The sequence below is a fragment of the Oncorhynchus clarkii genome, unplaced genomic scaffold (genome assembly GCF_045791955.1).
Source record: "Oncorhynchus clarkii lewisi isolate Uvic-CL-2024 unplaced genomic scaffold, UVic_Ocla_1.0 unplaced_contig_4953_pilon_pilon, whole genome shotgun sequence".
In the NCBI taxonomy this organism is placed as follows: domain Eukaryota; kingdom Metazoa; phylum Chordata; class Actinopteri; order Salmoniformes; family Salmonidae; genus Oncorhynchus; species Oncorhynchus clarkii.
The window spans coordinates 48,286-63,129 of record NW_027258563.1 but is presented as its reverse complement, the minus strand read 5'-3'; the positions used below and the strand labels follow the sequence as shown (position 1 = coordinate 63,129).

Sequence of the window (14,844 nt, the reverse complement as noted above, 5' to 3'; positions counted from 1 at the left end):
TACATACACTGAACAAACAAACAGCGTACATACACTGAACAAACAAACAGCGTACATACACTGAACAAAACAAACAGCGTACATACACTGAACAAACAAACAGCGTACATACACTGAACAAACAAACAGCGTACATACACTGAACAAACAAACAGCGTACATACACTGAACAAAACAAACAGCGTACATACACTGAACAAACAAACAGCGTACATACACTGAACAAACAAACAGCGTACATACACTGAACAAACAAACAGCGTACATACACTGAACAAACAAACAGCGTACATACACTGAACAAACAAACAGCGTACATACACTGAACAAAACAAACAGCGTACATACACTGAACAAACAAACAGCGTACATACACTGAACAAACAAACAGCGTACATACACTGAACAAACAAACAGCGTACATACACTGAACAAAACAAACAGCGTACATACACTGAACAAACAAACAGCGTACATACACTGAACAAACAAACAGCGTACATACACTGAACAAACAAACAGCGTACATACACTGAACATACAAACAGCGTACATACACTGAACAAACAAACAGCGTACATACACTGAACAAACAAACAGCGTACATACACTGAACAAACAAACAGCGTACATACACTGAACAAACAAACAGCGTACAAACACTGGTAACAAGTATTTTTTATTTATTTTTTTACCTTTTATTTTACTAGGCAAGTCAGTTAAGAACAAATTCTTATTTTCAATGACGGCCTAGGAACAGTGGGTTAACTGCCTGTTCAGGGGCAGAACGACAGATTTGTACCTTGTCATCTCGGGATTCGTTCTTGCAACCTTTCGGTTACTAGTCCAACGCTCTAACCACTAGGCTACCTGCTGGTTACTAGTCCAACGCTCTAACCACTAGGCTACCTGCTGGTTACTAGTCCAACGCTCTAACCACTAGGCTACCTGCTAGTTACTAGTCCAACGCTCTAACCACTAGGCTACCTGCTGGTTACTAGTCCAACGCTCTAACCACTAAGCTGCCTGCTGGTTACTAGTCCAACGCTCTAACCACTAGGCTGCCTGCTGGTTACTAGTCCAACGCTCTAACCACTAGGCTGCCTGCTGGTCACTAGTCCAACGCTCTAACCACTAGGCTGCCTGCTGGTTACTAGTCCAACGCTCTAACCACTAGGCTTCCTGCTGGTTACTAGTCCAACGCTCTAACCACTAGGCTGCCTGCTGGTTACTAGTCCAACGCTCTAACCACTAAGCTGCCTGCTGGTTACTAGTCCAACGCTCTAACCACTAGGCTGCCTGCTGGTTACTAGTCCAACGCTCTAACCACTAGGCTGCCTGCTAGTTACTAGTCCAACACTCTAACCACTAGGCTACCTGCTGGTTACTAGTCCAACGCTCTAACCACTAGGCTGCCTGCTGGTTACTAGTCCAACGCTCTAACCACTAGGCTGCCTGCTGGTTACTAGTCCAACGCTCTAACCACTAGGCTGCCTGCTGGTTACTAGTCCAACGCTCTAACCACTAGGCTACCTGCTGGTTACTAGTCCAACGCTCTAACCACTAGGCTACCTGCTGGTTACTAGTCCAACGCTCTAACCACTAGGCTGCCTGCTGGTCACTAGTCCAACGCTCTAACCACTAGGCTGCCTGCTGGTTACTAGTCCAACGCTCTAACCACTAGGCTGCCTGCTGGTTACTAGTCCAACGCTCTAACCACTAGGCTGCCTGCTGGTTACTAGTCCAACGCTCTAACCACTAAGCTGCCTGCTGGTTACTAGTCCAACGCTCTAACCACTAGGCTACCTGCTGGTTACTAGTCCAACGCTCTAACCACTAGGCTGCCTGCTGGTCACTAGTCCAACGCTCTAACCACTAGGCTGCCTGCTGGTTACTAGTCCAACGCTCTAACCACTAGGCTGCCTGCTGGTTACTAGTCCAACGCTCTAACCACTAGGCTGCCTGCTGGTTACTAGTCCAACGCTCTAACCACTAAGCTGCCTGCTGGTTACTAGTCCAACGCTCTAACCACTAGGCTGCCTGCTGGTTACTAGTCCAACGCTCTAACCACTAGGCTGCCTGCTGGTCACTAGTCCAACGCTCTAACCACTAGGCTGCCTGCTGGTTACTAGTCCAACGCTCTAACCACTAGGCTGCCTGCTGGTTACTAGTCCAACGCTCTAACCACTAGGCTGCCTGCTGGTTACTAGTCCAACGCTCTAACCACTAGGCTACCTGCTGGTTACTAGTCCAACGCTCTAACCACTAGGCTACCTGCTGGTTACTAGTCCAACACTCTAACCACTAGGCTACCTGCTGGTTACTAGTCCAACGCTCTAACCACTAGGCTACCTGCTGGTTACTAGTCCAACGCTCTAACCACTAAGCTGCCTGCTGGTTACTAGTCCAACGCTCTAACCACTAGGCTACCTGCTGGTTACTGGCCCAACGCTCTAACCACTAGGCTACCTGCTGGTTACTAGTCCAACGCTCTAACCACTAGGCTACCTGCTGGTTACTAGTCCAACGCTCTAACCACTAGGCTACCTGCTGGTAACTGGCCCAACGCTCTAACCACTAGGCTACCTGCTGGTTACAAGTCCAACGCTCTAACCACTAGGCTACCTGCTGGTCACTAGTCCAACGCTCTAACCACTAGGCTGCCTGCTGGTCACTAGTCCAACGCTCTAACCACTAGGCTACCCTGCCGTCTACCGCAATAACAATACAGGGGTGTCTTGTTTTGAACACAGGAAGAGCATCAGGAACAGCTACCAGGTTGTATGTTTGGACACAACTGCCCTATGCTGTGACTTCACCAGACATCTAAACAAATTTGGAGTGTACACTTTCCAAGTGAGGGCAGAACGAGAGGGAGAGACATCTCACTGGGTGGAGACTAAGGAGTTTGTCATGGATGAACACAGTGAGTTCCTAGTTACCCATCTGTAACTTCAATCTACATAAGGATTTCATAACACATTCATAACCTATACCTAAGACATACATGGGCATTTCATAGTATTTTTTATTTTTTTTGCAGTGCACTAGAGATGGGTATGAAATTTGTAATAACAGGTACTGTTAAACCAGAGGTCAGGGCAAAGCAGAGTGTTATCATTACAGACTGGAGCCTGACAGCTTTTGCTCTTTAATGGACTATGGTGATCTGCTAGCAGGTGCCATGTCATTTCTTTACCCCTGAGAGGTCGCCACTTCCTTTAGGTCACTTTCTTCCCCATGTCTCTCTGTCTCTCTCCACAGCCACTTTAGGCCCTCCCAGTGTGACTCTAGTCTCCAGTGGTGCGAACATTGAAGTGAGCATCGAAGACCCAGTGCTCAGGATCTCTGAGTTTAAAGAGATCTACAATCATGCAACCTTTAACGTCGCCTACTGGAAGGAGGGCCAGGAGAAGAAGGTATGGTGGCCATTTTACTTTCCATCTGGGATTATACATTTGGAGTGTAATGTCCACTGCCTACAACCAGGGGATCTGAGGAATGGTGAAACAAAGTAAAGCAGTTTGCCTGACCTTTCACATCTGATGTCATATTGACAGTAGCCAATAAGGAGTATGAGATGCAGGTTTAGGGTCTGAGCACATAAACTACTTTCCATCTGCCAATGGTGAACTTGATAACCGTAGGGGTGATCATCTGGTGACACATTGAGTACGGTTACATGCACACAATAATGGGATTATTGTAGATAGATTAATATATAATGGGATTATTGTAGATAGATTAATATATAATGGGATTATTGTAGATAGTTGAATATATAATGGGATTATTGTAGATAGATTAATATATAATGGGATTATTGTAGATAGATTAATATAATAGTTTGATATTAAAACGTTTACATGCTTTGCAAGAAGGAACGATTTCCCTAATAATCCTCTTTTAACATGGATACATCTGAAATCAGACTACCGGATGGCACTCTGATAAATGCAGAAAATCGGCAATCAAAAATAATATTATACCACAGCAATCGTGTTTATTTTTGGGAAGTATATTTGAGTTTGGACGTATAAAGTTTGGCTAACGCTTTTCATTTTAAATGGGGGTCCTTATTAGTGGTCCTTATTACAGTGGTCCTTATTAGTGGTCCTTATTACAGTGGTCCTTATCAGTGGTCCTTATTACAGTGGTCCTTATTAGTGGTCCTTATTACAGTGGTCCTTATTAGTGGTCCTTATTAGTGGTCCTTATTACAGTGGTCCTTATTAGTGGTCCTTATTACAGTGGTCCTTATTACAGTGGTCCTTATTAGTGGTCCTTATTACAGTGGTCCTTATTAGTGGTCCTTATTACAGTGGTCCTTATTACAGTGGTCCTTATTAGTGGTCCTTATTACAGTGGTCCTTATTAGTGGTCCTTATTACAGTGGTCCTTATTAGTGGTCCTTATTACAGTGGTCCTTATTAGTGGTCCTTATTAGTGGTCCTTATTACAGTGGTCCTTATTAGTGGTCCTTATTACAGTGGTCCTTATTACAGTGGTCCTTATTACAGTGGTCCTTATTAGTGGTCTTTATTACAGTGGGCCTTATTAGTGGTCCTTATTACAGTGGTCCTTATTACAGTGGTCCTTATTACAGTGGTCCTTATTACAGTGGTCCTTATTAGTGGTCCTTATTACAGTGGTCCTTATTACAGTGGTCCTTATTAGTGGTCCTTATTACAGTGGTCCTTATTAGTGGTCCTTATTACAGTGGTCCTTATTAGTGGTCCTTATTACAGTGGTCCTTATTACAGTGGTCCTTATTACAGTGATCCTTATTAGTGGTTCTTATTACAGTGTGTGTAATTACACTTTAACGAGTATTGTAATTCACTGTAACAGCCACATGGCAGTAATTGTGGTCTGTTAATTAGAAAAAAAGGTGTAACAATGAATGCTTGTTTTCCATGCTTGTGATAAAAGGGCAGGTTGCCCAATACATTCGCCAACTTAGTGTTTAGTTTCTTATCAGCTGTGATAAAAGGGCAGGTTGCCCAATACATTCGCCAACTTAGTGTTTAGTTTCTTATCAGCTGTGATAAAAGGGCAGGTTGCCCAATACATTCGCCAACTTAGTGTTTAGTTTCTTATCAGCTGTGATAAAAGGGCAGGTTGCCCAATACATTCGCCAACTTAGTGTTTCGTTTCTTATCAGCTGTGATAAAAGGGCAGGTTGCCCAATACATTCGCCAACTTAGTGTTTAGTTTCTTATCAGCTGTGATAAAAGGGCAGGTTGCCCAATACATTCGCCAACTTAGTGTTTCGTTTCTTATCAGCTGTGATAAAAGGGCAGGTTGCCCAATACATTCGCCAACTTAGTGTTTCGTTTCTTATCAGCTGTGATAAAAGGGCAGGTTGCCCAATACATTCGCCAACTTAGTGTTTCGTTTCTTATCAGCTGTGATAAAAGGGCAGGTTGCCCAATACATTCGCCAACTTAGTGTTTCGTTTGTTATCAGCTGTGATAAAAGGGCAGGTTGCCCAATACATTCGCCAACTTAGTGTTTCGTTTCTTATCAGCTGTGATAAAAGGGCAGGTTGCCCAATACATTCGCCAACTTAGTGTTTCGTTTCTTATCAGCTGTGATAAAAGGGCAGGTTGCCCAATACATTCGCCAACTTAGTGTTTCGTTTCTTATCAGCTGTGATAAAAGGGCAGGTTGCCCAATACATTCGCCAACTTAGTGTTTCGTTTGTTATCAGCTGTGATAAAAGGGCAGGTTGCCCAATACATTCGCCAACTTAGTGTTTCGTTTCTTATCAGCTGTGATAAAAGGGCAGGTTGCCCAATACATTCGCCAACTTAGTGTTTAGTTTCTTATCAGCTGTGATAAAAGGGCAGGTTGCCCAATACATTCGCCAACTTAGTGTTTAGTTTCTTATCAGCTGTGATAAAAGGGCAGGTTGCCCAATACATTCGCCAACTTAGTGTTTCGTTTCTTATCAGCTGTGATAAAAGGGCAGGTTGCCCAATACATTCGCCAACTTAGTGTTTCGTTTGTTATCAGCTGTGATAAAAGGGCAGGTTGCCCAATACATTCGCCAACTTAGTGTTTCGTTTGTTATCAGCTGTGATAAAAGGGCAGGTTGCCCAATACATTCGCCAACTTAGTGTTTCGTTTCTTATCAGCTGTGATAAAAGGGCAGGTTGCCCAATACATTCGCCAACTTAGTGTTTCGTTTCTTATCAGCTGTGATAAAAGGGCAGGTTGCCCAATACATTCGCCAACTTAGTGTTTAGTTTCTTATCAGCTGTGATAAAAGGGCAGGTTGCCCAATACATTCGCCAACTTAGTGTTTTGTTTCTTATCAGCTGTGATAAAAGGGCAGGTTGCCCAATACATTCGCCAACTTAGTGTTTCGTTTCTTATCAGCTGTGATAAAAGGGCAGGTTGCCCAATACATTCGCCAACTTAGTGTTTCGTTTGTTATCAGCTGTGATAAAAGGGCAGGTTGCCCAATACATTCGCCAACTTAGTGTTTCGTTTGTTATCAGCTGTGATAAAAGGGCAGGTTGCCCAATACATTCGCCAACTTAGTGTTTCGTTTCTTATCAGCTGTGATAAAAGGGCAGGTTGCCCAATACATTCGCCAACTTAGTGTTTTGTTTCTTATCAGCTGTGATAAAAGGGCAGGTTGCCCAATACATTCGCCAACTTAGTGTTTCGTTTCTTATCAGCTGTGATAAAAGGGCAGGTTGCCCAATACATTCGCCAACTTAGTGTTTAGTTTCTTATCAGCTGTGATAAAAGGGCAGGTTGCCCAATACATTCGCCAACTTAGTGTTTCGTTTCTTATCAGCTGTGATAAAGGGGCAGGTTGCCCAATACATTCGCCAACATAGTGTTTCGTTTCTTATCAGCTGTGATAAAAGGGCAGGTTGCCCAATACATTCGCCAACTTAGTGTTTAGTTTGTTATCAGCTGTGATAAAAGGGCAGGTTGCCCAATACATTCGCCAACTTAGTGTTTCATTTCTTATCAGCTGTGATAAAAGGGCAGGTTGCCCAATACATTCGCCAACTTAGTGTTTAGTTTCTTATCAGCTGTGATAAAAGGGCAGGGCAGGTTGCCCAATACATTCGCCAACTTAGTGTTTAGTTTCTTATCACCTGTGATAAAAGGGCAGGTTGCCCAATACATTCGCCAACTTAGTGTTTTGTTTCTTATCAGCTGTGATAAAAGGGCAGGTTGCCCAATACATTCGCCAACTTAGTGTTTCGTTTCTTATCAGCTGTGATAAAAGGGCAGGTTGCCCAATACATTCGCCAACTTAGTGTTTCGTTTCTTATCAGCTGTGATAAAAGGGCAGGTTGCCCAATACATTCGCCAACTTAGTGTTTAGTTTGTTATCAGCTGTGATAAAAGGGCAGGTTGCCCAATACATTTGCCAACTTAGTGTTTAGTTTCTTATCAGCTGTGATAAAAGGGCAGGTTGCCCAATACATTCGCCAACTTAGTGTTTCGTTTGTTATCAGCTGTGATAAAAGGGCAGGTTGCCCAATACATTCGCCAACTTAGTGTTTCGTTTCTTATCAGCTGTGATAAAAGGGCAGGTTGCCCAATACATTCGCCAACTTAGTGTTTTGTTTCTTATCAGCTGTGATAAAAGGGCAGGTTGCCCAATACATTCGCCAACTTAGTGTTTAGTTTCTTATCAGCTGTGATAAAAGGGCAGGTTGCCCAATACATTCGCCAACTTAGTGTTTAGTTTCTTATCAGCTGTGATAAAAGGGCAGGTTGCCCAATACATTCGCCAACTTAGTGTTTCGTTTCTTATCAGCTGTGATAAAGGGGCAGGTTGCCCAATACATTCGCCAACATAGTGTTTCGTTTCTTATCAGCTGTGATAAAAGGGCAGGTTGCCCAATACATTCGCCAACTTAGTGTTTAGTTTGTTATCAGCTGTGATAAAAGGGCAGGTTGCCCAATACATTCGCCAACTTAGTGTTTAGTTTCTTATCAGCTGTGATAAAAGGGCAGGTTGCCCAATACATTCGCCAACTTAGTGTTTCATTTCTTATCAGCTGTGATAAAAGGGCAGGTTGCCCAATACATTCGCCAACTTAGTGTTTAGTTTCTTATCAGCTGTGATAAAAGGGCAGGTTGCCCAATACATTCGCCAACTTAGTGTTTAGTTTCTTATCAGCTGTGATAAAAGGGCAGGTTGCCCAATACATTCGCCAACTTAGTGTTTCGTTTCTTATCAGCTGTGATAAAAGGGCAGGTTGCCCAATACATTCGCCAACTTAGTGTTTCGTTTCTTATCAGCTGTGATAAAAGGGCAGGTTGCCCAATACATTCGCCAACTTAGTGTTTAGTTTCTTATCAGCTGTGATAAAAGGGCAGGTTGCCCAATACATTCGCCAACTTAGTGTTTCATTTCTTATCAGCTGTGATAAAAGGGCAGGTTGCCCAATACATTCGCCAACTTAGTGTTTAGTTTCTTATCAGCTGTGATAAAAGGGCAGGTTGCCCAATACATTCGCCAACTTAGTGTTTAGTTTCTTATCAGCTGTGATAAAAGGGCAGGTTGCCCAATACATTCGCCAACTTAGTGTTTTGTTTCTTATCAGCTGTGATAAAAGGGCAGGTTCCCCAATACATTCGCCAACTTAGTGTTTCGTTTCTTATCAGCTGTGATAAAAGGGCAGGTTGCCCAATACATTCGCCAACTTAGTGTTTCGTTTCTTATCAGCTGTGATAAAAGGGCAGGTTGCCCAATACATTCGCCAACTTAGTGTTTAGTTTGTTATCAGCTGTGATAAAAGGGCAGGTTGCCCAATACATTTGCCAACTTAGTGTTTAGTTTCTTATCAGCTGTGATAAAAGGGCAGGTTGCCCAATACATTCGCCAACTTAGTGTTTAGTTTCTTATCAGCTGTGATAAAAGGGCAGGTTGCCCAATACATTCGCCAACTTAGTGTTTAGTTTCTTATCAGCTGTGATAAAAGGGCAGGTTGCCCAATACATTCGCCAACTTAGTGTTTCGTTTCTTATCAGCTGTGATAAAGGGGCAGGTTGCCCAATACATTCGCCAACATAGTGTTTCGTTTCTTATCAGCTGTGATAAAAGGGCAGGTTGCCCAATACATTCGCCAACTTAGTGTTTAGTTTGTTATCAGCTGTGATAAAAGGGCAGGTTGCCCAATACATTCGCCAACTTAGTGTTTAGTTTCTTATCAGCTGTGATAAAAGGGCAGGTTGCCCAATACATTCGCCAACTTAGTGTTTCATTTCTTATCAGCTGTGATAAAAGGGCAGGTTGCCCAAAACATTCGCCAACTTAGTGTTTAGTTTCTTATCAGCTGTGATAAAAGGGCAGGTTGCCCAATACATTCGCCAACTTAGTGTTTCGTTTCTTATCAGCTGTGATAAAAGGGCAGGTTGCCCAATACATTCGCCAACTTAGTGTTTCGTTTGTTATCAGCTGTGATAAAAGGGCAGGTTGCCCAATACATTCGCCAACTTAGTGTTTCGTTTGTTATCAGCTGTGATAAAAGGGCAGGTTGCCCAATACATTCGCCAACTTAGTGTTTCGTTTCTTATCAGCTGTGATAAAAGGGCAGGTTGCCCAATACATTCGCCAACTTAGTGTTTTGTTTCTTATCAGCTGTGATAAAAGGGCAGGTTGCCCAATACATTCGCCAACTTAGTGTTTCGTTTCTTATCAGCTGTGATAAAAGGGCAGGTTGCCCAATACATTCGCCAACTTAGTGTTTAGTTTCTTATCAGCTGTGATAAAAGGGCAGGTTGCCCAATACATTCGCCAACTTAGTGTTTCGTTTCTTATCAGCTGTGATAAAGGGGCAGGTTGCCCAATACATTCGCCAACATAGTGTTTCGTTTCTTATCAGCTGTGATAAAAGGGCAGGTTGCCCAATACATTCGCCAACTTAGTGTTTAGTTTGTTATCAGCTGTGATAAAAGGGCAGGTTGCCCAATACATTCGCCAACTTAGTGTTTCATTTCTTATCAGCTGTGATAAAAGGGCAGGTTGCCCAATACATTCGCCAACTTAGTGTTTAGTTTCTTATCAGCTGTGATAAAAGGGCAGGTTGCCCAATACATTCGCCAACTTAGTGTTTAGTTTCTTATCACCTGTGATAAAAGGGCAGGTTGCCCAATACATTCGCCAACTTAGTGTTTTGTTTCTTATCAGCTGTGATAAAAGGGCAGGTTGCCCAATACATTCGCCAACTTAGTGTTTCGTTTCTTATCAGCTGTGATAAAAGGGCAGGTTGCCCAATACATTCGCCAACTTAGTGTTTCGTTTCTTATCAGCTGTGATAAAAGGGCAGGTTGCCCAATACATTCGCCAACTTAGTGTTTAGTTTGTTATCAGCTGTGATAAAAGGGCAGGTTGCCCAATACATTTGCCAACTTAGTGTTTAGTTTCTTATCAGCTGTGATAAAAGGGCAGGTTGCCCAATACATTCGCCAACTTAGTGTTTCGTTTGTTATCAGCTGTGATAAAAGGGCAGGTTGCCCAATACATTCGCCAACTTAGTGTTTCGTTTCTTATCAGCTGTGATAAAAGGGCAGGTTGCCCAATACATTCGCCAACTTAGTGTTTTGTTTCTTATCAGCTGTGATAAAAGGGCAGGTTGCCCAATACATTCGCCAACTTAGTGTTTAGTTTCTTATCAGCTGTGATAAAAGGGCAGGTTGCCCAATACATTCGCCAACTTAGTGTTTAGTTTCTTATCAGCTGTGATAAAAGGGCAGGTTGCCCAATACATTCGCCAACTTAGTGTTTCGTTTCTTATCAGCTGTGATAAAGGGGCAGGTTGCCCAATACATTCGCCAACATAGTGTTTCGTTTCTTATCAGCTGTGATAAAAGGGCAGGTTGCCCAATACATTCGCCAACTTAGTGTTTAGTTTGTTATCAGCTGTGATAAAAGGGCAGGTTGCCCAATACATTCGCCAACTTAGTGTTTAGTTTCTTATCAGCTGTGATAAAAGGGCAGGTTGCCCAATACATTCGCCAACTTAGTGTTTCATTTCTTATCAGCTGTGATAAAAGGGCAGGTTGCCCAATACATTCGCCAACTTAGTGTTTAGTTTCTTATCAGCTGTGATAAAAGGGCAGGTTGCCCAATACATTCGCCAACTTAGTGTTTAGTTTCTTATCAGCTGTGATAAAAGGGCAGGTTGCCCAATACATTCGCCAACTTAGTGTTTCGTTTCTTATCAGCTGTGATAAAAGGGCAGGTTGCCCAATACATTCGCCAACTTAGTGTTTCGTTTCTTATCAGCTGTGATAAAAGGGCAGGTTGCCCAATACATTCGCCAACTTAGTGTTTAGTTTCTTATCAGCTGTGATAAAAGGGCAGGTTGCCCAATACATTCGCCAACTTAGTGTTTCATTTCTTATCAGCTGTGATAAAAGGGCAGGTTGCCCAATACATTCGCCAACTTAGTGTTTAGTTTCTTATCAGCTGTGATAAAAGGGCAGGTTGCCCAATACATTCGCCAACTTAGTGTTTAGTTTCTTATCAGCTGTGATAAAAGGGCAGGTTGCCCAATACATTCGCCAACTTAGTGTTTTGTTTCTTATCAGCTGTGATAAAAGGGCAGGTTGCCCAATACATTCGCCAACTTAGTGTTTCGTTTCTTATCAGCTGTGATAAAAGGGCAGGTTGCCCAATACATTCGCCAACTTAGTGTTTCGTTTCTTATCAGCTGTGATAAAAGGGCAGGTTGCCCAATACATTCGCCAACTTAGTGTTTAGTTTGTTATCAGCTGTGATAAAAGGGCAGGTTGCCCAATACATTTGCCAACTTAGTGTTTAGTTTCTTATCAGCTGTGATAAAAGGGCAGGTTGCCCAATACATTCGCCAACTTAGTGTTTAGTTTCTTATCAGCTGTGATAAAAGGGCAGGTTGCCCAATTCATTCGCCAACTTAGTGTTTAGTTTCTTATCAGCTGTGATAAAAGGGCAGGTTGCCCAATACATTCGCCAACTTAGTGTTTCGTTTCTTATCAGCTGTGATAAAGGGGCAGGTTGCCCAATACATTCGCCAACATAGTGTTTCGTTTCTTATCAGCTGTGATAAAAGGGCAGGTTGCCCAATACATTCGCCAACTTAGTGTTTAGTTTGTTATCAGCTGTGATAAAAGGGCAGGTTGCCCAATACATTCGCCAACTTAGTGTTTAGTTTCTTATCAGCTGTGATAAAAGGGCAGGTTGCCCAATACATTCGCCAACTTAGTGTTTCATTTCTTATCAGCTGTGATAAAAGGGCAGGTTGCCCAAAACATTCGCCAACTTAGTGTTTAGTTTCTTATCAGCTGTGATAAAAGGGCAGGTTGCCCAATACATTCGCCAACTTAGTGTTTAGTTTCTTATCAGCTGTGATAAAAGGGCAGGTTGCCCAATACATTCGCCAACTTAGTGTTTCGTTTCTTATCAGCTGTGATAAAAGGGCAGGTTGCCCAATACATTCGCCAACTTAGTGTTTCGTTTCTTATCAGCTGTGATAAAAGGGCAGGTTGCCCAATACATTCGCCAACTTAGTGTTTAGTTTCTTATCAGCTGTGATAAAAGGGCAGGTTGCCCAATACATTCGCCAACTTAGTGTTTCATTTCTTATCAGCTGTGATAAAAGGGCAGGTTGCCCAATACATTCGCCAACTTAGTGTTTAGTTTCTTATCAGCTGTGATAAAAGGGCAGGTTGCCCAATACATTCGCCAACTTAGTGTTTAGTTTCTTATCAGCTGTGATAAAAGGGCAGGTTGCCCAATACATTCGCCAACTTAGTGTTTTGTTTCTTATCAGCTGTGATAAAAGGGCAGGTTGCCCAATACATTCGCCAACTTAGTGTTTCGTTTCTTATCAGCTGTGATAAAAGGGCAGGTTGCCCAATACATTCGCCAACTTAGTGTTTCGTTTCTTATCAGCTGTGATAAAAGGGCAGGTTGCCCAATACATTCGCCAACTTAGTGTTTAGTTTGTTATCAGCTGTGATAAAAGGGCAGGTTGCCCAATACATTTGCCAACTTAGTGTTTAGTTTCTTATCAGCTGTGATAAAAGGGCAGGTTGCCCAATACATTCGCCAACTTAGTGTTTCGTTTGTTATCAGCTGTGATAAAAGGGCAGGTTGCCCAATACATTCGCCAACTTAGTGTTTCGTTTCTTATCAGCTGTGATAAAAGGGCAGGTTGCCCAATACATTCGCCAACTTAGTGTTTCGTTTCTTATCAGCTGTGATAAAAGGGCAGGTTGCCCAATACATTCGCCAACTTAGTGTTTAGTTTCTTATCAGCTGTGATAAAAGGGCAGGTTGCCCAATACATTCGCCAACTTAGTGTTTAGTTTCTTATCAGCTGTGATAAAAGGGCAGGTTGCCCAATACATTCGCCAACTTAGTGTTTCATTTCTTATCAGCTGTGATAAAAGGGCAGGTTGCCCAATACATTCGCCAACTTAGTGTTTAGTTTCTTATCAGCTGTGATAAAAGGGCAGGTTGCCCAATACATTCGCCAACTTAGTGTTTAGTTTCTTATCAGCTGTGATAAAAGGGCAGGTTGCCCAATACATTCGCCAACTTAGTGTTTCGTTTCTTATCAGCTGTGATAAAAGGGCAGGTTGCCCAATACATTCGCCAACTTAGTGTTTCGTTTGTTATCAGCTGTGATAAAAGGGCAGGTTGCCCAATACATTCGCCAACTTAGTGTTTCGTTTCTTATCAGCTGTGATAAAAGGGCAGGTTGCCCAATACATTCGCCAACTTAGTGTTTTGTTTCTTATCAGCTGTGATAAAAGGGCAGGTTGCCCAATACATTCGCCAACTTAGTGTTTAGTTTCTTATCAGCTGTGATAAAAGGGCAGGTTGCCCAATACATTCGCCAACTTAGTGTTTAGTTTCTTATCAGCTGTGATAAAAGGGCAGGTTGCCCAATACATTCGCCAACTTAGTGTTTCGTTTCTTATCAGCTGTGATAAAGGGGCAGGTTGCCCAATACATTCGCCAACATAGTGTTTCGTTTCTTATCAGCTGTGATAAAAGGGCAGGTTGCCCAATACATTCGCCAACTTAGTGTTTAGTTTGTTATCAGCTGTGATAAAAGGGCAGGTTGCCCAATACATTCGCCAACTTAGTGTTTAGTTTCTTATCAGCTGTGATAAAAGGGCAGGTTGCCCAATACATTCGCCAACTTAGTGTTTCATTTCTTATCAGCTGTGATAAAAGGGCAGGTTGCCCAATACATTCGCCAACTTAGTGTTTAGTTTCTTATCAGCTGTGATAAAAGGGCAGGTTGCCCAATACATTCGCCAACTTAGTGTTTAGTTTCTTATCAGCTGTGATAAAAGGGCAGGTTGCCCAATACATTCGCCAACTTAGTGTTTCGTTTCTTATCAGCTGTGATAAAAGGGCAGGTTGCCCAATACATTCGCCAACTTAGTGTTTCGTTTGTTATCAGCTGTGATAAAAGGGCAGGTTGCCCAATACATTCGCCAACTTAGTGTTTCGTTTCTTATCAGCTGTGATAAAAGGGCAGGTTGCCCAATACATTCGCCAACTTAGTGTTTCGTTTCTTATCAGCTGTGATAAAAGGGCAGGTTGCCCAATACATTCGCCAACTTAGTGTTTCGTTTGTTATCAGCTGTGATAAAAGGGCAGGTTGCCCAATACATTCGCCAACTTAGTGTTTCGTTTCTTATCAGCTGTGATAAAAGGGCAGGTTGCCCAATACATTCGCCAACTTAGTGTTTCGTTTCTTATCAGCTGTGATAAAAGGGCAGGTTGCCCAATACATTCGCCAACTTAGTGTTTCGTTTCTTATCAGCTGTGATAAAAGGGCAGGTTGCCCAATACATTCGCCA

General features: G+C 42.6%; 1 protein-coding gene across 2 annotated transcripts in view; it reads left to right on the top strand.

Moving 5' to 3' along the window:
* Window positions 1–2,753: 2,753 nt before the first annotated feature.
* The window catches only part of LOC139397350 (interleukin-10 receptor subunit beta-like), a gene marked incomplete at its 5' end in the record, with an annotated part of 28,947 nt that continues 16,856 nt past the window's right edge, over window positions 2,754–14,844 (top strand). For both annotated transcript variants that reach the window (XR_011630899.1, XM_071144105.1), the window contains 2 exon segments: window positions 2,754–2,926; window positions 3,265–3,419. Coding sequence is in view for 1 of the 2 variants with exons in the window: in XM_071144105.1 (XP_071000206.1) it covers window positions 2,754–2,926; window positions 3,265–3,419 (328 nt within the window).